General features: G+C 43.0%; 1 protein-coding gene across 1 annotated transcript in view; it reads right to left on the reverse strand.

Annotated features, from left to right (window-relative positions):
- Positions 1-10,471: 10,471 nt before the first annotated feature.
- Positions 10,472-26,040, reverse strand: part of COPE (coat protein complex I subunit epsilon) — an 81,382-nt gene continuing 65,813 nt past the window's right edge. The window contains exon 10 of the mRNA XM_075338373.1: positions 10,472-10,802. Within this exon, the coding sequence (XP_075194488.1) occupies positions 10,755-10,802 (48 nt within the window). The 3' untranslated portion in view covers positions 10,472-10,754. The remainder of the gene's footprint in view (positions 10,803-26,040) is intronic.

Raw genomic sequence — 26,040 nt, forward strand, 5'->3', positions numbered from 1 at the left:
CACCTCCTACACACACACACACACACACACACACACACAATGCACCCCTCCACCACCCCCTACACACACACACACAATACAATGCATCCCCCATCACCCCCTACATACACACACACACAAAATACAATGCATCACCCCCCCCCACACACACTACAATGCATCACCCCCTCCAAACACACACACACACACACACACACACAATACAATGCACCCCCCATCACCTCCTACACACAAACACACACTACAATGCACCCCCATTACCCATACACACACACAATACACGCTCCATTACCACCCCACACACAATGCACCCCCCCATCACCCGCTACACACACACACAAATACAATGCACCCCCACTACTCCCTACACACACAATGCACCATTACTCCCTACACACACACACACAATGCACCGTCCATCAGCCCCTACACACACACAATGCACCCCCCCATCACCCCCTACACACACACACAATGCACCCCTCCATCACCCCCTACACACACACACAATGCACCCCTCCATCACCCCCTACACACACACACAATGCACCCCTCCATCACCCCCTACACACACACACACACACACACACACATACAATACATCCCCCCATCACCCACTACACACACACAATACCATGCACCCACCATTACCATCTCCCCACGCACACAATACAATGCACCCCCTCCAAACACACACACACACACACACAATGCACCCCCCCATCACCCCCTACACACACACACACAATGCACCCCCATTACCCCCTACACACAATGCACCCCTCCATCACCCCCTACATACACACACACAATACACGCTCCATTAGCCCCCCACACACACTACATCCCCCATCACCCGCTACACACACACAAATACAATGCACCCCCACCACTCCCTACACACACAATGCACCCCCATTACTCCCTACACACACACACAATGCACCGTCCATCAGCCCCTACACACAATGCACCCCGCATCACCCCCTACACACACACAATGCACCCCCCATCACCCCCTACACACACACACACACACACACAATGCACCCCTCCATCACCCCCTACACACACACACACACAATACCATGCACCCCCTCCAGACACACACACACACACAATGCACCCCCCCATCACCCCCTACACACACACAATGCACCCCCATTACACCCTACACACAATGCACCCCTCCATCACCCCCTACATACACACACACAATGCATCACCCCCTACACACACACACACACACAATACAATGCACCCCCCATCACCCCCTACACACACACACAATACAATGCACCCCCCATCACCCCCTACACACACACACACACACACACACACACACACAATACATCCCCCATCACACCCTACACACACACACACACACACACACACAATGCACCCCCTCATCACCCTCTACACACACACACAATGCATCACCCCCTACACACACACACACACACAATACAATGCACCCCCCATCACCCCCTACACACACACACACAATACAATGCACCCCCCATCACCCCCTACACACACACACACACACACACAATACATCCCCCATCACACCCTACACACACACACACAATGCACCCCCTCATCACCCTCTACACACACACACAATGCATCACCCCCTACACACACACACGCACACAATACAATGCACCCCCCATCACCCATTATACACACACACACACACAATGCAGCCCCCCATCACTCCCCACACACACACACACACACACAATACAGTGCACCCTCCATTACCCCTCCCCCACATACAATGCACCTCCCATCACCCCCTACACACACACACAATACAATGCATCCCCCATCACACCCTACGCACACACACACAATGCACCCCCCCATCACCCTCTACACACACACACACACACACACACACACACAATGCATCACCCTCTACACACACAATACAATGCACCCCCCATCACCCCCTACACACACACACAATACAATGCACCCCCCATCACCCCCTACACACACACACAATACAATGCATCCCCCATAACACCCTACACACACACACACACACACACACACAATGCACCCCCCATCACCCTCTACACACACACACACACAATGCATCACCCCCTACACACACACACAATACAATGCACCCCCCATCACACACACACACAATGCAGCCCCCCCATCACTCCCCACACACACACACACACAATACAGTGCACCCTTCATTACCCCTCCCCCACATACAATGCACCCCCCCATCACCCCCTACACACACACACACAATACAATGCATCCCCCATCACACCCTACACACACACACACACACAATGCACCCCCCATCACCCTCTACACACACACACACACAATGCATCACCCCCTACACACACACACACACAATACAATGCACCCCCCATCACCCCCTACACACACACACACACACAATACAATGCATCCCCCATAACACCCTACACACACACACACACAATGCACCCCCCATCACCCTCTACACACACACACACAATGCATCACCCCCCATCACCCCCTACACACACACACACACACACAATGCATCACCCCCCATCACCCTCTACACACACACACACACACACACACTACAATGCACCCCCCATCACCCCCTACACACAATACAATGCATCCCCCATAACACCCTACACACACACACACACACAATGCACCCCCCATCACCCTCTACACACACACACAATGCATCACCCCCTACACACACACACACACACACACACACACAATACAATGTACCCCCCATCACCCCCTACACACACACACACACACACACACACACACACACAATACAATGCACCCCCCATCACCCCCCCACACACACACAATACATTGCATCCCCCATCACACCCTACACACACACACACACAATACACCCCCCATCACCCTCTACACACACACAATGCATCACCCCCTACACACACACACACACACACACACACAATACAATGCACCCCCCATCACCCCCTACACACACACACACACACACACACACACACAATGCACCCCCCCATCACCCTCTACACACACACACAATGCATCACCCCCTACACACACACACACACACACACAATACAATGCACCCCCCATCACCCATTATACACACACACACACACACAATGCAGCCCCCCATCACTCCACACACACACACACACAATACAGTGCACCCTCCATTATCCCTCCCCCACATACAATACAATGCACCCCCCATCACCCCCTACACACACACACACACCCACACACACAATACAATGCATCCCCCATCACACCCTACACACACACACACACACACAATGCACCCCCCCATCACCCTCTACACACACACACAATGCATCACCCCCTACAGACACACACACACACACACACACACAATACATCACCCCCTACACACACACACACACACACAATACAATGCACCCCCCCATCACCCCCTACACACACACACAATACAATGCACCCTCCATCACTCCCCACACACACACACACACACACACACAATACAGTGCACCCTCCATTACCCCTCCCCCACATACAATACAATGCACCCTCCATTACCCCCTCCCCAGACATAATACATTGCACCCCACATCACCACCCCCTGCAGACACAAATTACACTACCCCATCACTACACACTCCTGCCTCCCCCCTCCCTCGGAATACAGTACTCCTCCTCTGCCTGTCACAAAGCTGTGTCTCCTTCACAAATGTTCCCGTTATGTGTCCTCAGCCCCTCCCCACACATCTCCATTAATTACACCTGTCTCTTCGGCTCCTCCATGGAGCGCTCGCTTCCTGATGAATCCAGTGTGGCGCCCGCAGCACTGTGATGACGTCAGCAATGTGCTGATCTCATCACGTTGCTGCACGTCGGGGGCGGGGCCCAGTCCCAGCGCGCTGTTCAAATGTATTTACGTCTGAAATGCGGATTTTGGTGCGGTTTTTTACCGCAGGTGCAGGATTCTTTCAGAGAGTCCATTTTTTCCTTAAGAAAAAGTCAGTTTCTAGTGCGCACATGGCCTTAGTGTATGTTCACACAGAGCTTTTTTGGTACATTTTTTTAGCTGTAGATTTACCTTGGTTTAACCCCTTCACGACCGCGGGCAGTAAAATTACGTCCTATTTTAACGTGACTTAACGACCAGGGACGTAATTTTACGGCCTGAAGTTCATTTGATTGCCGTGGCCATAGCAACAGCTTTCAAATGATGTCCCCTGCTGTTTCTTACAGCAGGGGACCTTTGCTTCACCCCAGGGGGGGTGGCATCGCCACCCCCCATCGACGATCGATGTGATTGGCTGTTCAAATCTGAACCGTCAACCACATCTTTCACACTGATTTCGGTAAAAATAATGCCGGAAATAGTGCGATACTGTGAGATCCAGCTATGATGTGCTGTAGCAGGTACAGCAGATCATAGGTGGATCTCAAACATGCCGCCCCCAGCCCCTGCAGCACTGATTGGAGCGATCGTGCTATGACGCGTAATCGCTCCAATCAGTGTGCAGTGGGGCGGTCTGATCTGCCGGTGGCCGCCCTCCCCAGGCCTGTGCTGGTCTGGGGACCCTCCCCCAACATGTCTGCAGCGTGCAGCACTGGCTGGTACTAGTGGTACCACGCCACCGCTGCTGCTGCCGCTGCTGTCACGGAGCAGGAGCGGTGAGTATTGTGCTCACTTTGCAGCCCCTGCGCGCTTCCGTAATGGCCCCTGCTCGTGCCCCCCTGCGATCTGCCCCCCCGACATCCCGATCTGCCCCCGCCATCTCTATTCTGCAGCTCCTCCGGTATCTCCCTCCTCCTCTGCTCTCCTTGCAGCCCCTGCGCGCTCTTGTTATTGCTCCTGCGCGCTCCCGTAATGGCCCCTGCCCGTGCCCCCCTGCGATCTGCCCCCCCGACATCTCCCGATCTGCCCCCCCCCCCCCGACATCCCAATCTGCCCCCCGCCATCTCTATTCTGCAGCTCCTCCGGTATCCCTCCTCCTCTGCTCTCCTTGCAGCCCCTGCGCGCTCTTGTGATTGCTCCCGCGCGCTCCCGTAATGGCCCCTGCCCGTGCCCTCCTGCGATCTGACCCCCCCCCCCCCCGACATCCCGATCTGCCCCCCGACATCCCGATCTGCTGGCCTCCCCCGTGATCTCTATTCTGCAGCTCCTCCGGTATCTCCCTCCCCCTCTGCTCTCCCTCTCCCCCTCTGCTCTCCCCCTCTGCTGTCCCCCCGACGTCCTCTTAACTGTCTTCACCGGCCGATCACATCTGCCTCCATCGCTGGGTCCTTCTTCCTGGGTCTTCTGCTGAGCTGTCCAACTTCCTGCCTGCGGCTCCTGTACAGCTGTCTATCTCGCTTGCCTTCTGTTCCTCCTGCTACTCCTCTGGGTACTGTGAGTATAACTTTTTTTTTTCTTTCTTTCCTCTATCCCCTGTCCATTTTTACACCTCGTGCGTCCCGCCGAGCGCTGATCAGGGATGCAGATAACGTATCTGCATCCGTGGTCAGTTTTCGGCGGGACTTTTTTTTTTCCCGTATCCCCGACGCTTTTTGTATTGCATCAGTCCGTGCGTCCCGCCGAGCGCTGATTAGGGATGCACATAACGGATCGGCATCCCTGCTCAATTTTTGGCGTGACAAAAAGCATCGGGGATACGGAAAAAAAAGTCACGCCAAAAATTTAGCAGGGATGCCGATCCGTTATGTGCATCCCTGATCAGCGCTCGGCGGGACGCACGGACTGATGCGATACAAAAAGCGTCGTGGATACGGAAAAAAAAGTATTGCATCAGTCCGTGCGTCCCGCCAAGCGCTGATCAGGGATGCACATAACGGATCGGCATCCCTGCTCAATTTTTGTCGTGACTTTTTTTTCCGTATCCCCGAAGCTTTTTGTCACGCCAAAAATTGAGCAGGGATGCCGATCCGTTATGTGCATCCCTGATCAGCGCTCGGCGGGACGCACGGACTGATGCGATACAAAAAGCGTCGGGGATACGGAAAAAAAAGTATTGCATCTGTCCGTGTGTCCCGCTGAGCGCGGATCAGCATCCCTGCTCAATTTTTGGCGTGACTTTTGTTTTTTTACCGTATCCCAGCGCTTTTTGTATCTCATTCGACCGTGCCTCCTGCAGCGGCCGATCAGTGCACTGCGTCTGTGCGTTTGAAAAGTCAAATGGCGTTCCTTGTCTTCTGAGCCCCGCCATGCGCCCAAACAATTGATTTCCACCACATATGAGGTATCTGCGTACTCGGGAAAAATTGCACAATACGTTTTATGGTGCATTTTTTCCTTTTACCGATGTAAAAAGAAAAAAAAAGCTACCTTGTTGCTGCAAAAATTAAAAAAAAAAAAAATAATTTTCACGGTTCAACGTTATCAACTTTCAGTGGAGCCCCTGGGGGTATAAGGGGCTCACTAAACATCTAGATAAATTCCTTGAGGGGTCTAGTTCCAAAATGGGGTAATTTGTGGGGGAGCTCCACTGTTTAGGCACCATAGGGGGGGGGGTCTAAAAACGTGACATGGCGTCCGCTAATGATTCCAACCAATTTTGCTGTCAAATGGTGCCCTTCTCTTCTGAGCCACGCCATGCGCCCAACAATTACTTTCCACCACATGTGAGGTATCTGCGTACTCAGGAGAAATTGCACAATACGTTTTATGGTGCATTTTTTCCTGATACCCTTGTGAAAAAAAAGCTACCTGGTTCAAGTAACAGTTCTGTGGTAAAACAAAAGAAAATTGTATTCATGGCTCAACATTATCGACCTCTGTGGAGCCCCTTGGGGCTCACCAAACATCTAGATAAACTCCTTGAGGGGTCTAGTTTCCAAAATGGGGTCACTTGTGGGGGAGCTCCACTGTTTAGGCACCTCAGGGGGTCTCCAAACGTGACATGGTATCCGCTAATGATTCAAACAAATTTTGCTGTCAAATGGTGCTCCTTCTCTTCTGAGCCCCGCCATGCGCCCAAACAATTACTTTCCACCACATATGAGGTATCGTCGTACTCAGGAAAAAATGCACTATAAATTTCATGGTGTATTTTTTCCTGATACCCTTGTGGAAAAAAAAGCTACTTAGTTGAAGCAACAGTTTTGTGGTAAAAAAAAAATAAATTCTTTTCACAGCTCAACTTTATAAACTTCTGTGAAGCCCCCAGGTGTTCAAAGTGCTCACCAAACATCTAGAAAAAATATTTGAGGGCTCTAGTTTCCAAAATGGCGTCACTTGTGGGGGAGCTCCATTGTTTAGGCACCTCAGGGGGTCTTCAAACCCAACATGGCGTCCGCTAATGAGTGCAGCTAATTTTGCGTTCAAAAATTCAAATGGCGCTCCTTCCCTTTCGAGCTCTGCCGTGTGCCCAAACATTTGATTTCCACCACATATGAGGTATCTGCGTACTCAGGAGAAAATGGACAATACATTTTATGTTGCATTTTTTCCCGATACCCTTGTGAAAAAAAAAGCTACCTAGTTGAAGCAACAGTTTTGTGGTAAAATATTTTTTTTTTCTTTTCACGGCTCAACGTTATAAACTTCTGTGAAGCCCCCAGGTGTTCAAAGTGCTCACCAAACATCTAGAAAAATTATTTGAGGGCTCTAGTTTCCAAAATGGCGTCACTTGTGGGGGAGCTCCATTGTTTAGGCACCTCAGGGGGTCTTCAAACCCGACATGGCGTCCGCTAATGAGTGCAGCTAATTGTGCGTTCAAAAATTCAAATGGCGCTCCTTCCCTTTCGACCTCTGCCGTGCACCCAAACAATTGATTTTTACCCCATATGGGGTATCAGCGTACTCAGGAGAAAATGCACAATAAATTGTAGGGTGCACTTTCTCTTTTCTCCCTTGTAAAAATGAAAAATTTATGGCTAAAGTAACATTTTTGTGTTAAAAAGTAAAATTTTCATTTTTTCCTTCCACATTGCTTTGGTTCCTGTGAAGCACCTAAAGGGTTAATAAACTTATTGGATGTGGTTTTGAGCAGTGTGAGGGGTGCAGTTTTTAGAATGGGGTCACTTTTGGGTATTTTCTGTCACCTCGGCCTCTCAAAGTCACTTCAAATGTGATGTGGTCCCTAAAAAAATTATTTTGTAAATTTTGTTGGAAAAATTAGAAATTGCTGATGAACTTTGACCCCTTCTAACTTCCTAACGAAAAAAAAATTTCTTTTGAAAATTGCGCTGATGTAAAGTAGACAAGTGGGAAATGTTATTTCGTAACTATTTTGTGTGAGATATCTCTCAGATTTATGGGCATAAATTTTCAAAGTTTGAAAATTGCGAAATTGTCAACATTTTCGCACAATTTCCTAAATTTTCACAAATAAACGCAAAAAGTATCGGCCGAAATTTACAACTGACATGAAGTACAATATGTCACGAAAAAACAATCTCAGAATCACCAGGATCCGTTGAAGTGTTCCAGAGTTATAACCTGTCAAAGTGACACTGGTCAGAATTGCAAAAAATGGCCCGGTCATTAGGGTGTTTTAGTGGCCGGGGGTGAAGGGGTTAAATAAATTATTTCTTTTATATATATATATTTCTACTGGATTAGTAATGGGGATGTCTGATAGATGCCCACCTGTTACTAATGCCAGGGCTTAATGCCAGCTGGCAATTCACAGCTGCCATCAACCCAATATATTACCCCGTTTGTAACTGCATCAGGGCAACTGGAAGAGCAGAGTATAGTGCCAGATTTGGCTCATTTAATAATGTGGCACCTTTGGGGTTACTGCGGGATGCCGTTTTAGGCTGGGAGGGGCCAAATAACCATGGCCCTTCCCACCCTAAAAATATCAGCCTCCAGTTGCCTGCTGTTCCTTGGATGGTTTTGAAAAAAATAAGAAAGACCCTACAATGATTTTTTTTAATTTTTTTTAAATAATTAAAAAAAAAAGAAAAATCAGCTTGGGATCCCGTCTATTTTTCAAAACCAGTCACGCTGACAGTTGATGGTTGCAGACAGTTGATGGTTGCAGACGGCTGCTGCTGTACTGGTTATCAAAATTGGGGGGTGACCCCCGCATCATTTTTTTTTGCTAAAATCAGTCATCAATTCTGATAAATAGCTATACAAGATATCTATCTATATATCTAATCTATGTATTCCATCTATCATTTTTCTAGATTTCCAAATCTTTTACACATAAAAATTACAGTAATATTTTTTTCCAGTACGTCTCACAATTTCCGCATTTGACCTGTGCTGCGTGTCCGGGTGATTCACACAGAACAAGTCCGTTTTTTCCCCAGCTGAAAACATGGCTTTGGTGAAAACATGGAGGTGTGAAGATCGCTATTGACTTTAATTAGTATGCATGTCAATGTGTCTCAGATGCATGTGAAAACAGACACCACACATACCAGAGACATGGTGGTGTGAAGGGGGCCTTACACAAAGTACCCAGTGTCAGAGGCAGCAAAACAACCCCAAAGCATCTTTGAACCTCCACCACATTTGACTGTAGGTAGTATGTTCTCTTCTTTGTAGGTCTCATTATGTTTTCGGTAAACAGTAGAATGATGTGTTTCACTAAAAAGCTCTATCTTGGTTTCAACTGTACACAATCCGAGTAAAATTCTGGCTTATCTATATTTTGGCAAACTAGTCTAGCTTTTTTATGTCGCTGTGTTAGCAGTGGGGTACTTGGGTCTCCTGTCATAGCCTTTAATTCAATTATCGACATACAGGGTGCATCTCATGTTAGTGCAAACTGAGTATGCAAGACAGCTTGAGTTGCTTTGGAATTTGATTTGAGCTGTTCATCCACCACCCAGACTATCTCTTGTTGCAATCTGTCATTAATTTGTTCCTCTGCTGTCCACTTCCAGGGAGATTAGCTATAGTGCCATGAGTTGAAAACGTCTTGATTATGATGTGCACCGTGGACAAAGGAACATCAAGATCTCTGGAAATGGACTGTAACCTTAAGATTGTTGATATTGTTCAACAATTTTGGTTCTCAAGTCCTCAAACAGTTCTCTTCTCTCACAGTTCTCCATGCTTAGTATGGCACTTTCAGATACACAATCTAAAGATAGAGTTCACTGCTCCCTTTTTTTATGTGGTTTCAGGTGTGATTTTCATATTGTCCTCACCTATTATTTGCCCCAGGGGAGTTTGTTTCAAGGATGTGAAGCTCGTTCAAAGTGGTTTACCACAATGTTGTCATTTTGGGTTTTTTTCTGTGAAATTGTCAAATTTTTATTTTTTTCAAGGGGGCAGGGGGTTCCAATAAACACAAAGGTTATTTCCATGTGCATGACAAAACATGTGTAATTGCAATCATTTTATGTGAGAAATGCTTCATTTTCTGGAACAATTTAAATAGTGCCAACACTTTTGGCCATGACTGCACATCCTTGGCAGGAAAATAATTAAAAGCTACAAGGATACAAATGTATCATATGTATAATAAGGATATCAACATCGAGGCATGTGTTAAGAAGGAAAAAAAAAAAGTGTTTTATTGGGAATGTCCATGTTAGACATAATGCACATAAGTTGAGAACATATAATGAATATTCCAGTCATGACAAACTGGCATTCAAGACTCATTAACAAAAGTATATTACATTCCAATACAGATGCCAGTTTGGAGGAATATTCCCCCTTCCCCAGTCTTGCATTAACTTCACTCGTTAGACTTTAAACATACGCATTTTCACTGTAAAAGCTATAACGTGTGTTCATATAGTGAAATATAAATTAAATCCGGTCCAGGTCATGCACTAGGAGCGTACTGCAGCACAAGGCGATCAAATTCATTCTCCTGGAAGAAAGAGAAGAGAATAATGTGTTAATGTGTTAGAAGCAACTCTTACAAAAAGACATTGTTTTCCATCTGACCGAGATTGTAATGTTGAAATACCGGAAAGCAATACTCAAGTGGGTTGTTTTTTTAAACCGCTTGAGTGGAGCTTTAAATCGAAGTCTCCTGCCTTTGGTCTTACACTCACCCTAGGACAACTTCACCCTTTTTCGGCGTCGCTCCGGTTTGGCGCCATCTTGTGACCGTAACTTCTGACTGGCTTTAAGGCAGACCTTAAGTCACAAGCTCTCAATACAAGTCTATGAGAACCAGATGAGGCTCTCAGAGTTCTATTCAGTTGTGACCTCTGGCTCGCTCCACGAAGCACTGGAGCAGCTGGCAGGTCATAAACTGCAGAAGACAGGCCAGAGCAGGGGTGAAAACAGATGGAGATGCCGGAGGGCGAGTACAAGACCGGGGCTGGGCATAGGGCATAGATTCATTTTTCCAAAATCTATATCTATGTAAGAAAAATTGTAAAAGGATCACTAAAATCCCTTCCGGCACATAACATAGTTGATATAGTTTTCCTGTGACACAATATAGAATAGATGTAATATAAAACACAAAAATATATTATTATTATATTAGGGCACCAATAGTTTGCTATAGTAATCAAAGGCCTAATAATGGTCTTCAGGTCTGGCAATAGACCAAAGCCTAATGGATCCTGACAGAGGTATTAGAGGGGTTGTCTGGCCTTAAACTGCAAGTCTGTAGTTACTCTAAGGGCGGCTTTGCACATTGCAACATCGCACGTGCGATGTCGGTGGGGTCAAATCGAAAGTGATGCACATCCGGCGTCACTTTCGACATCGTAGTGTGTAAATCCTAGATGATACGATTAACGAGCGCAAAAGCGTAGTTATCGTATCATCGGTGTAGGCTCCGACTTTTCCATAATTACGCTGCCGCGACAGGTACGATGTTGTTCCTCGTTCCTGCGGCAGCACACATCGCTGTGTGTGAAGCCGCAGGAGTGAGGAACATCACCTTTACCTGCCGCCGGCGGCTATACGGAAGGAAGAAGGTGGGCGGGATGTTTACATCCTGCTCATCTCCGCCCCTCCGCTTTGATTGGATGCCTGCCGTGTGACGTTGCTCTGACGTTGTACGACCCGCCCCCTTAGGAAGGAGGTGGGACGCCGGCCAGAGCGACGTCGCAGGACAGGTGAGTGCATGTGAAGCTGGCGTAGCGATAATGTTCGCTACACCAGGAATCACAAGATATCGCTGCTGCGACGGGGGCTATCGCGCTCAACATCGCAGCATCGGCTTGCGATGTCGCAACGTGCAAAGCCCGCCTAAGTGACTGAAAACTTGTGAATCCTCACATCGTGTGCAAGAATTCTCCAGTGTCGGCAGGAAGCGATCAATTATAACTGAACTAGCCATTCTATTGACAGGCAGCCTATTTAAAGAGGTTGTCCAGTCTTTAAAGGGGTATTCCAATCTCCCAAGATCCTATCCCAATATGTAGTAGGTATAGTAATAAAATTAGCAAATACCTCCAATTAGAAACGTAGTATAGTTCTCCTGATTAGCTTTATCGCAAGTAACTGAAGGCTTGTGAATCTTCATATCGAGTGCACTGCAAGGATTCTCTGGTGCCAGTGACCGTAAGCTTAATTGATACTTACATTGAGCAAACCAAGATAGTCTAGTTGGCTCGTGACAGCAGGTATGCAAATTACATTCTGCACTCAGAGTGATTTGCAATTACAAAAAAAACAAACAAAAAAAAAAAACAGTTGCACTCAGAAATGCTAAAACATGCAAACCATGAATGTAAGAATAGAAGAATATGAATTACTGCTTAAGAAAATCTAGGAAAATTGAGATATTGAGCATACAAAACAAATGGCCATTTCTATATTTGCCCAATAGCCGCATCAAGGCATATCTTGTATACTGGGTACCTACTCTAATGCCTCTCTCGGAGTTAAAAACCTCTATATGTATGGGCTAGTAGAAATCTTCTGCTAGAGAATAAAAATCACATGTGGCTAATGGTGGAGGGGTGCACAGTCATAGGGCATGACTACATAATCTGGCATTTCAGAGTGCAACTGTCTTTTTTTGTTATTTTAGGTCATGTTCAGTTATGCACCTGTTCAGACCATGTTGGGAGTGCCGTCAGTCTTTTTGTTTAGATTATGGGTTCATGCCCTCTGACTGTGCACCCCTCCCCCCATTAGACACAGGGGATTTTATTCTCTAGCAGCAAGTTCCTACTTGCCCATACACATGGAGGTTTTTAACTCAGAGGCCTCAGACTAGGTACTCAGTATAAGAGATGTGCCTTGAACCAGCTACTCTGCAGACATAGAAATGGCCATTTTTGTATGCTAAATATCTCAATTTTCCCAGATTTCCTTTAGCGGTAATGTATATTTTTACATTCATGGTTTGCATGGTTTAGCATTTCAGAGTGCAACTGTCTTTTTTTGTTATTATATGTCATGTTCAGTTTTACACCTATTCAGACTGCATGTTGGGAGTGCCGTTTTTTTTTTTTTTGTACAGAGTCATTGGAAACTTGTAGCTTAAGACAGGACAACCTACTGTACTTAACTAAAATGCTGTCTGTCATTGGAAGGGCTCGTTCAGCAATAATTGATCTGTGTAACCCATGTACTGCACACAACCACATTATAGCCAGTACACATAGTTGATTTTCCATGCGGATTAATAGGCGTGGATGAAAAAGAAAAAAATGTTTTAAAAATCACAGCATTCAATAATTTAGCCCGTTTTATAGAAAACAGACTAATGCATGCAATTTAAAGGCAGTTCTTGCACCCCTCCATAATGCGGATGAGCACATGGAGTTGCAGAAGGAGCCAGCCACGTTCAAAATTCACAGACTTTAATGGCCAGATTTAAAGTATGTGCCTGGCCTAACATGCATAATGCCCTGCACTACATGAGCAGTTCAGTGTATTGTTTATACAATAAAAGGATCACATATTCAAGTCCCTTTGTAGGACTAAAAAATATTGAAGAAAAAAAAAAAAAAGTCTACAAAAAAAAAGTAAATAAATAAAAATATCCCAGGTTTAAATGACTCCTGCTATGAAACTTTCATTTATCCAGCATGATTGGGGAGAGAAGAAAAAGAAAAAAAAAAGTACAATAAATACAAAAACAAAATGTCAGAATTGCCTTCATAAACTTCACTACATAAAGTGAAAAAAAAAAAATAGCTTTCAAAATATGGAGACAAAAAAAAAAAAAAGTCTTGGTTTTCGTTTCGTACAAAAGCAATAAATTATGAAATATATTTGGTATTGCCTTAATCGTGCTGGTACCTTTATGCAACATATAAATGAAAAAAATGTAAAACATGAAGAACAACAGAATTGCTGTCATTTCACTCCCTATAAACAGTTAATAAAAGTTAAAGTGGTTGTCTCACAAATAAAAGTACATTCTAACCAATAGATCTTGGAGCAAAAAGAATTTCCACAATTGTGTGTGTTTAAATAAAATGTTCCTGTGCTGAGATATCTTATAAATGTGCCCCTTCTTTGTACTGTGTAATGGCCGTGTCTGACAGTACAGGGGCATGGTCTGATCATACCACAGCTCCTGTGCTGAGATAATCTTATATATGTGTCCCTGCTATGTACTGTGTAATGGCCGTGTCTGACAGTACAGGGACATGGTCTGATCATACCACAGCTCCTGTGCTGAGATATCTTATATATGTGTCCCTGCTATGTACTGTGTAATGGCCGTGTCTGACTGTACTGGGACATAGTCTGATCATACCACAGCTCCTGTGCTGAGATATCTTATATATGTGCCCCTTCTATGTACTGTGTAATGGGCGTGTCTGACTGTACAGGGACATGGTCTGATCATACCACATCTCCTGTGCTGAGATATTTTATATATGTCTCCCTGCTATGTACTGTGTAATGGCTGTGTACAGGGACACTGTCTAAGTATATCACATCTTCAGGGCAGAGGAGGAAGTAAAAAAGATCATTCAGAGATTTCAGCATGGGATTGCACCTGCTGCTTACTGTGAGGTAAAACAGGTCTAAAAACAGGTAGGGAAATGTGTTACTTCCCAAAAACCAGCAGCTGCCATCCCATACTGTAATGCCCATGTTCTGTTTGGTTAATTCCCCAAACCAGATGTTGTATGTTCAGACCATGTTCCTTCCTGCACAGTCAGATCCGGCCATTACACAGTATATAGCAGGGGCATATACAAGATTATCTCAGCACAGGAGCTGTGGTATGATCACACCATGTTCCCGTACGGTCAGACACGTCCATTACACAGTACATAGAAGGGGCACATACAGTGCCTACAAGTATTGAAAATGGTTGAAGGGTTTCACCAGCACAAAACTCCAGGCATTTTGTTCTTTAAAATAAAACTTCCTTTATTTTCTTATCATTAAAAAGTCCATGCTATGGTGGTCAAGCCCATGTCAGAGAGGACGCGTTTCGAACATCCAGTTCTTATTCAGTCTCTAAACCATCTAGTCACAGAACTGTTTAAAAAGGGCTAAACCCAAACATGTGATCAAATGCAAGGAGAGAGCAAGACAATTACAAAAACATTAACCCCTTATATCACTCCATATAATGCTTATAACACTTATATACATACATAGTATTTAAGCCAGATTAATATGCAAACATTAATTCATTTCTTTTATTTAGACCTTTAGGAAATCTTGTGCCCATTAAAAACATCCATTTTATTTCTCTCTGAAAGAGGATGTCTTTCAAATTTCCACCCCTTCTAGGTAGTTGAATTTTTTCAATGGCATTGACTTTCATGCCTTTCAAATCACCTGCATGTGCGTCGCGAAAATGTTGAGACACTCCTGATAGTTTTCTTGTGGTGGCATTATTCACATCATAAATGTGTTCAGATATCCTCTTTCTGAGAGAACGACAAGTGCTGCCTATATATTGTAACTGACAAATAGTACACGATATTAAATAAACCACATGGTCTGAACCGCAGTTTATGAGTGACATTATTTTATACGTTTTTTTATCAGTAAATGAAGAAAAATCCTTCACATTTAACATATAACCGCATAGTCCACACGATCTGTGGCCACATTTGAAAGAGCCTGTGCTGGGTAACCAATTGCCGGTATTTTTTCCTTTTTTAGTGGAACCGCACCTATTCATGTGATCACTAGGTGATAACATGGATCCCAATGTAATGTTCCTTTTTGAAACAAATTTAACTCCATTTTTTAAGATTTGATATAATGTGTCATCTGTAGATAAAATGGGTAAATATTTTTTAATAATTTTAATTACATCATAATAATTCTTACTGTATGTTGTTGAAAAAACAACTGACAATTCTTTCTGGGGACTGTCTCTGGTTTTATTCATGTCCAAATATTGTGACCTACTCACTTTAGTTGCCTTGGTTTTGGCTTTCTGGAGATTTGTCATTTTATAACCTCTTGCCAAAAACCTTTTTTCAATAGTGCTGCATTCTACCTCAAAACCATTTTGGGTGTTGCAACATCTCCTAGCACGGACATATTCACCTGTAGGGATGTTATCTATAACATGCTTTGGATGGCAACTTCCCGCATGTAATAGTGAGTTGCCTGATATGGGTTTTCTGTAAAGACTGCAATTAATTTCTCCATTGTCACCCTTCCCATGGAATTGTATATCCAAAAAATTGATTTTTGATACATCATGAAAAAAAGTGAAAAAAAGATTATGGGCATTATTATTGATATAAAATATAAAATCCTCAATTTTTTTATTTGGATTTTGCCATACAATAAGTACATCATCTATAAATCTCAGATATAATGCTATATCTGAGAAAAAAGGATTACATTGATTAAAAATATATTGTTCTTCCCACCAAAACATGAATATGCCTGCTAATGAGGGGGAAAATCGTGCGCCCATTGAACATCCCTGCAACTGAATATATCCTTTATTTAGAAAGGTGAAATAGTTGTTCTTAAGTAAAAACTCAGTTACATCAACCAAATAATCCTGTAGTTCAAGTGAGTAGTCAGAATATTTTTTGAGCAAATCTTTCAAAGCTAAAATGGCAAGGGAATGTGGAATGGATGTATAAAGTGATTGCACATCACAAGTTAACCAACTGTAATTATCCTGCCATTTCATCTGAGAGATAATATTCAACACATGTTTGCTATCCAGGACATAGCCAGGAGACATTTTGGGAAGAAATTGAAGGTGGTTATCCAACCACTCTGCTAGATGTTCAGTATAAGAATCAATACCTGAGACAATCGGTCTCATTTTTGGGGGAAATTGGTTTTTATGTGACTTGGGTAAGGCATGCAATAGTGGTGTTAAACAATAAGAGGGATTAAGATAATCTCTCAATTTTTCATCCATTAAACCCAAATGTAAGCCTTCTTCTAGAATTTTTTCCAAGGATTTTTTTATATCTGCAGAGGGGTCATAATCGACTCTCCTGTAGGTATCACAATCCTGTAACATAGTCAATACCTCCCTTTCATAAAGTCCTGTATCCAAAACTACGACTGCCCCCCCCTTGTCAGAATTTTTTATTATGATGTTCAAGTTTTTTTGCAAGGAAATAACCGCATCCTTCTCAGTCTTAGACAAATTTTGAACCATAGGTTCTTGTAAATGAGAAAGAGCAGTTAATTCTTTTTCTACTATATTCTGGAAATCAGTCATCTGATCACACCTCGAAGGTATGGGATAAAAACTAGGATTAGGAACATTAAAGTGGGAAACCGCACAATGTGAATTAGATCTGACATTGTATACTATATATGATGAAATTGCATGACTTATAGTTCCTTATAAGAATTGTGTCATAAAATGGAAGACCAGATGAATGATGAATGATGAATGAATGAACGATGAATGATGCTAATAGCAATCAGAATTTTTTTACTTCAGATAGATTACGTATGGAGAGAGCTGCAAAAATGTTTTCATTGAATAAGCAAAATACCCCTTTGGAAACGCACACAGAAATGAATCAAATTATGTGGGAATTAGAAAAAGTAATGTCAGCGAGAATTCGTACCTGGTGGGACAGTGAAACCTTGCAAGCATATCTTGACAAAAGTATGGTTCCCAGGGGACTTCGGCTGAATAAAAGACCCACAGTTGAATTTAATCAAGAATTTGTTGCAAAATGGGATACAATCTTATCTGAATGCTCCAAAAAACTTATTCAATTAATTATAGAACAAGAACGAAATAAAATAGGTGTGTTGGAGAATAAGATTAAAGAAATTGAAGTTTCCCTTGCACAATATTCAGGTCTGGATGCTTATAAGACCATGAAAGACCAGATAAACACTAAAATCATTGCCCTTGAGGACACAATCACTGCTTTCAAAGAAAAAAAGTTTGTCCGTGATCTGAGGGACTATGAGGATAATAAAATCTACAATTGGCACAACTCCAGGAGATTTTTCCAAGCTGGTCCCAGATTCATATTGAAAAATAATAAAAGACGCAACAATGCCACTCGTGTAAATTTTTCTTCTACGGATTTTGAAACGACTGATGTGGACTCTACAGATTACAATACTGACACGTCCGATAACAATTTTGACACCCCATCCACTTCATCAAGTGTGTCAAAAAACTTGAAAAATCAGCCGTTTTTCCAAAAAAAATCGAAAAAAACAAGGAGGAGCGGCCGCAAACATAGAAAGTCATGTGTATCAACACAATCATTATACGAGGGGGAAAAGGAAATGAATATTGATAATAATAATTTTTCTGTTATAAACATGTCGGCATGCATTTTAAACAGTAGTGAAATAAGTGTTTTGAAAAGGGGTTTAAATTTTGTTCCCAATAAGAGGTTTGATCTTTTTAAAACAATACTAGATGTTAATAAGTTCATCCGAAAATTAACAGTAAAAAAACACTTTTTTCAAGATGAAAATGGGTCTAATGTTCCTAATGTTTCAAATGCATCAGCCGACACTTATTTCTCTCCTATGTCATTTAAAGAACAAATGGCTTTACATCATTTGCATGATTTGTCAAGTGATAGTGGTGCCAGATCTAATTCACATTGTGCGGTTTCCCACTTTAATGTTCCTAATCCTAGTTTTTATCCCATACCTTCGAGGTGTGATCAGATGACTGATTTCCAGAATATAGTAGAAAAAGAATTAACTGCTCTTTCTCATTTACAAGAACCTATGGTTCAAAATTTGTCTAAGACTGAGAAGGATGCGGTTATTTCCTTGCAAAAAAACTTGAACATCATAATAAAAAATTCTGACAAGGGGGGGGCAGTCGTAGTTTTGGATACAGGACTTTATGAAAGGGAGGTATTGACTATGTTACAGGATTGTGATACCTACAGGAGAGTCGATTATGACCCCTCTGCAGATATAAAAAAATCCTTGGAAAAAATTCTAGAAGAAGGCTTACATTTGGGTTTAATGGATGAAAAATTGAGAGATTATCTTAATCCCTCTTATTGTTTAACACCACTATTGCATGCCTTACCCAAGTCACATAAAAACCAATTTCCCCCAAAAATGAGACCGATTGTCTCAGGTATTGATTCTTATACTGAACATCTAGCAGAGTGGTTGGATAACCACCTTCAATTTCTTCCCAAAATGTCTCCTGGCTATGTCCTAGATAGCAAACATGTGTTGAATATTATTTCTCAGATGAAATGGCAGGATAATTACAGTTGGTTAACTTGTGATGTGCAATCACTGTATACATCCATTCCACATTCTCTTGCCATTTTAGCTTTGAAAGATTTGCTCAAAAAATATTCTGACTACTCACTTGAACTACAGGATTATTTGGTTGATGTAACTGAGTTTTTACTTAAGAACAACTATTTTACCTTTCTAAATAAAGGATATATTCAGTTGCAGGGATGTTCAATGGGCGCACGATTTTCCCCCTCATTAGCAGGCATATTCATGTTTTGGTGGGAAGAACAATATATTTTTAATCAATGTAATCCTTTTTTCTCAGATATAGCATTATATCTGAGATTTATAGATGATGTACTTATTGTATGGCAAAATCCAAATAAAAAAATTGAGGATTTTATATTTTATATCAATAATAATGCCCATAATCTTTTTTTCACTTTTTTTCATGATGTATCAAAAATCAATTTTTTGGATATACAATTCCATGGGAAGGGTGATAATGGAGAAATTAATTGCAGTCTTTACAGAAAACCTATATCAGGCAACTCACTATTACATGCGGGAAGTTGCCATCCAAAGCATGTTATAGATAACATCCCTACAGGTGAATATGTCCGTGCCAGGAGGTGTTGCAACACCCAAAATGGTTTTGAGGTAGAATGCAGCACTATTGAAAAAAGGTTTTTGGCAAGAGGTTATAAAATGACAAATCTCCAGAAAGCCAAAACCAAGGCAATCAAAGTGAGTAGGTCACAATATTTGGACATGAATAAAACCAGAGACAGTCCCCAGAAAGAATTGTCAGTTGTTTTTTCAACAACATATAGTAAGAATTATTATGATGTAATTAAAATTATTAAAAAATATTTACCCATTTTATCTACAGATGACACATTATATCAAATCTTAAAAAATGGAGTTAAATTTGTTTCAAAAAGGAACATTACATTGGGATCCATGTTATCACCTAGTGATCACATGAATAGGTGCGGTTCCACTAAAAAAGAAAAAAATACCGGCAATTGGTTACCCAGCACAGGCTCTTTCAAATGTGGCCACAGATTGTGTGGACTATGCGGTTATATGTTAAATGTGAAGGATTTTTCTTCATTTACTGATAAAAAAACGTATAAAATAATGTCACTCATAAACTGCGGTTCAGACCATGTGGTTTATTTAATATCGTGTACTATTTGTCAGTTACAATATATAGGCAGCACTTGTCGTTCTCTCAGAAAGAGGATATCTGAACACATTTATGATGTGAATAATGCCACCACAAGAAAATTATCAGGAGTGTCTCAACATTTTCGCGACGCACATGCAGGTGATTTGAAAGGCATGAAAGTCAATGCCATTGAAAAAATTAAACTACCTAGAAGAGGTGGAAATTTGAAAGATATCCTCTTTCAGAGAGAAATAAAATGGATGTTTTTAATGGGCACAAGATTTCCTAAAGGTCTAAATAAAAGAAATGAATTAATGTTTGCATATTAATCTGGCTAAAAAAATACTATGTATGTATATAAGTGTTATAAGCATTATATGGAGTGATATAAGGGGTTAATGTTTTTGTAATTGTCTTGCTCTCTCCTTGCATTTGATCACATGTTTGGGTTCAGCCCTTTTTAAACAGTTCTGTGACTAGATGGTTTAGAGACTGAATAAGAACTGGATGTTCGAAACGCGTCCTCTCTGACATGGGCTTGACCACCATAGCATGGACTTTTTAATGATAAGAAAATAAAGGAATTTTTATTTTAAAGAACAAAATGCCTGGAGTTTTGTGCTGGTGAAACCCTTCAACCATTTTCAATGCACATGGACTGGCTCTCCAAACCTCTTCTCCGTGCACAGCCCAGGATTACTGGCTTCCATTGCACAGGTGAGCTGGGCAAAAAACCTTTTTCCACAGTGCCTACAAGTAGTATTCAACCCCCTGCAGATTTAGCAGGTTTGATAAGATGCAAATAAGTTAGAGCCTGCAAACTTCAAACAAGAGCAGGATTTATTAACAGATGCATAAATCTTACAAACCAACAAGTTATGTTGCTCAGTTAAATTTTAATAAATTTTCAACATAAAAGTGTGGGTCAATTATTATTCAACCCCTAGGTTTAATATTTTGTGGAATAACCCTTGTTTGCAATTACAGCTAATAATCGTCTTTTATAAGACCTGATCAGGCCGGCACAGGTCTCTGGAGTTATCTTGGCCCACTCCTCCATGCAGATCTTCTCCAAGTTATCTAGGTTCTTTGGGTGTCTCATGTGGACTTTAATCTTGAGCTCCTTCCACAAGTTTTCAATTGGGTTAAGGTCAGGAGACTGACTAGGTCACTGCAACACCTTGATTTTTCCCTCTTGAACCAGGCCTTGGTTTTCTTGGCTGTGTGCTTTGGGTCGTTGTCTTGTTGGAAGATGAAATGACGACCCATCTTAAGATCCTTGATGGAGGAGCGGAGGTTCTTGGCCAAAATCTCCAGGTAGGCCGTGCGATCCATCTTTCCATGGATGCGGACCAGATGGCCAGGCCCCTTGGCTGAGAAACAGCCCCACAGCATGATGCTGCCACCACCATGCTTGACTGTAGGGATGGTATTCTTGGGGTCGTATGCAGTGCCATCCAGTCTCCAAACGTCACGTGTGTGGTTGGCACCAAAAATCTCGATCTTGGTCTCATCAGACCAGAGAACCTTGAACCAGTCTGTCTCAGAGTCCTCCAAGTGATCATGAGCAAACTGTAGACGAGCCTTGACATGACGCTTTGAAAGTAAAGGTACCTTACGGGCTCGTCTGGAACGGAGACCATTGCGGTGGAGTACGTTACTTATGGTATTGACTGAAACCAATGTCCCCACTGCCATGAGATCTTCCCGGAGCTCCTTCCTTGTTGTCCTTGGGTTAGCCTTGACTCTTCGGACAAGCCTGGCCTCGGCACAGGGGGAAACTTTCAAAGGCGTCCAGGCCGTTGAAGGCTAACAGTAGTTCCATAAGCCTTCCACTTCCGGATGATGCTCCCAACAGTGGAGACAGGTAGGTCCAACTTCTTGGATAGGGTTTTGTACCCCTTGCCAGCCTTGTGACCCTCCACGATCTTGTCTCTGATGGCCTTGGAATGCTCCTTTGTCTTTCCCATGTTGACCAAGTATGAGTGCTGTTCACAAGTTTGGGGAGGGTCTTAATTAGTCAGAAAAGGTTGGAAAAAGAGATAATTAATCCAAACATGTGAAGCTCATTGTTCTTTGTGCCTGAAATACTTCTTAATACTTTAGGGGAACCAAACAGAATTCTTGTGGTTTGAGGGGTTGAATAATAAATGACCCTCTGAATAAACTTTTCACAATTTAAAAAAAAAAAATAAAAAAAGAAATAACATTCTTTTTTGCTGCAGTGCATTTCACACTTCCAGGCTGATCTACAGTCCAAATGTCACAATGCCAAGTTAATTCCGAATGTGTAAACCTGCAAAATCTGCAGGGTGTTGAATACTACTTGTAGGCACTGTATATAAGATTATCTTAGCACAGGAAAGAAAAAAAAATGTAAAAACATTAAATTGTAAAAATTAATTTTATTCCAAGATCTCTTAATTAAAATTGTACTTTATTCATGGGACAAGCCCTTTAAGTATTGAGTTGTAGGTTCCCCAAAATGATGCCACTGACGAAAATAACTTACATACATTTATTTGACAAAAAGAAATATAAAAAATATTAAAGTCTCCTGGAATGCAACAATCGGAAAAAAAATGTGGTCATTTAGGCCAAATTTGGTCCAGTTCAAACAACAGAAGCATGTACCAGCTGAACCACAGCTGCGAAACATGAGCCTACTGAATGACAGCTGTTGCTAAGCTCAAGATATACGGGGTGAAAGAGCATGAACAGACTGCATGACCGTCTGAACAGGACTGTAAATGCAGTGAGCGCTCCCCAATAATGGCTACATGGACCTATATCTGTCACCAGGTTTTTTTCTATGTAATCAGAGAACAGGATGTAGGCAAAGAGGCTTCAATTCCACAGATATCACACACATTACAGGATGCTGCAGTTTTAATTAAAAAATAGCTTTGCCACAGAATCAGCAGTGTATTGAATGCCGAGGTCTGCAAACTACCCTATTTCCCCAAAAATAAGACACTGTCTTATATATTTTTTTGCCCCGAAACCCCCCCCACTAGGTCTTATATTCGGGGGAGGGCTTATTCTCAGGGAAAGATGGTTGGGGCAGAGTTTACGACCCCAAAAAATGCAGATCTCCCTTCCCAGGATCGTCATACTTACCAGCCCCCGGGCGTCTGCGTGGCTCCAAGGTCCTTCTGCAATCCTCAGCGGGCGCTCCCAGCAGGTATGCAGCACATTGTCCTCCCTTGCTTCTGGCCAACACTCACACATCAGATCGCACACACACTCATACATACATACACAAACACCTCTGCTACAAGCACAGTTACACTTACATACACAGCTCTGCTATGTGCATGCACACACTCTCGCTTACAGCTCCACTGCACAGTTACACTTACACACATCAGATCACACACACACACACACACACACACACACACACACACACACACACATGAGATTGCACATACAATCGTGCACACACTCTCACCACATCTGGTGATACCACCGGGGACTCTCTGCTCTTGTCTGTATGATGCGTTCAAGCACTGGGTCCTCCATACGTTCCACCCGAAGGTCCTGTCACTGCACAGCTTCTCAGGTCCTTACTTTATGCCGGCTAGAAGCAATCAATATCACTGGATGTGGAGAGTGTGTGCGCGCTCTCTCGTATATGTGTGTGTGTGTGTGTGTGTGTGTGTGTGTGTGTGTGTGTGTGTGTGTGTGTGAGAGAGATCTAATGTGTGCGTGTGTGTGAGATCTAATGTGTGCGTGCGTCCGTGCGTGTGATCTAATGTGTGCGTGTGGGTGTGTTCCTCCGCAGGTCCTTGATGCGTTCCACTGCTCCTGGTCGGTGTCTGGTGAGTATGATCGTGGGGTCTTCTTTCTTCTCTCTTTTGGGGGTGTCTGCTTTCTATAATGAAGTCTCCTGCAGTATCTTTAACTTTAGCTGCATGGACACTTCATTATTGAAACTAGGTCTTATTTTCAGGGGAATATTATTGTTATTATTATTATTATATTTAGGCCTTGCTGAAAACTCCTGTTAGGCCTTATTTCCGGGGAAACACGGTAAGCAGACTGGTAAGTGACAAATCGCTGGAATCACAATAGCAAAAACCTGGTGACAGATTTCTCTTAAATCATGTATGGTTTGTGAAAGGAAGCAGTAGAGTTGAAGTTTTTGGACTAAATGGAATTATAGGTCTATTTAAGCAGCTTCACTGATACCATTAACCCCATCATCATCATCAAAGAAAAATCTTGAAACCAATCTAGATGGCTGGTAGCTGCTGATGCAGCAGAGGTCCAATGCCAGACATTGTGCACATTTGGCCAAATGAAACTACCCCTCCCCACCCAAACCACAAGTGTATGGACATTTTTTACAAACACAGAAAAAAAAAAGTTTGCATTCATGTTTTAATTAATAATTCATAAATGTGAAACAATACTGATAATGCCATTGCTGGAAGCTTACGGTCGAATTCACAAGTGACAGATTTGTTGCAGAAATTACTACATATGAAATTCAGTATCAACAAAAAAAAAGTAATATGAATGATATGAAGGCATATTAAAAAGGTACATGCTGTATATACAGAAAATAATCACACATTTTATTGCTCTTAGGGCGAGATATATAAATGGGGTCCAAAACAAGCTAAAGTAATAATAATGTGTCACATTGATGCCAGACTAGAAATAGATGCTATAATAGCTATGAATCAACAAGATGGACATCAACAGCCACTCTCCAGACAGGAGCGGGTCAGCTACATGTATTTCTATGTAGCTGATCCGCTCTTGTCGAGAGCGGCAGGCCGTGGCGGGAGATGCGATGCGAGATTCACAAGAGGTACGCGCAAGTCACGCGCAAGTGTAACTCCGGCCTAAGGGTGAATTTGTTAAGCTGGTGTCACACTAAGCGACAGCGACGTCGCTGTTACGTCACCATTTTCGGTGACGTAACAGCGACCTTGTAAGTCGCTGTTATGATCCCTGCTTAGCTGTCAAACACAGCAGAAGCAGCGATCATAACGTCGCTGTGCTACATGTGCAGAGAGCAGGGAGCCGCGCTTAGCGCTGGCTCCTTGCTCTCCTAGGTACAGTACACATCGGGTTAATTAACCCGATGTGTGCTGCAGCTACATGTCACAGTGCAGAGAGCAGGGAGCCGCGCGCACTGCTTAGCGCTGGCTCCTTGCTCTCCTTGCTACAGTATACATCGGGTTAATTACCCGATGCATACTGCAGCCACATGTCACAGTGCAGGAGCCGGCACTGGCAGCAAGAGCGGAGGCTGGTAACCAGCGTAAACATCGGGTAACCAGGGAAAGGTCTTCCCTTGGTTACCCGATGTTTACGCTGGTTACAGCTTACCGCAGCTGCCAGTGCC

The sequence above is a fragment of the Anomaloglossus baeobatrachus genome, chromosome 1, assembly GCF_048569485.1.
Source record: "Anomaloglossus baeobatrachus isolate aAnoBae1 chromosome 1, aAnoBae1.hap1, whole genome shotgun sequence".
Classification (NCBI taxonomy): Eukaryota; Metazoa; Chordata; class Amphibia; order Anura; family Aromobatidae; genus Anomaloglossus; species Anomaloglossus baeobatrachus.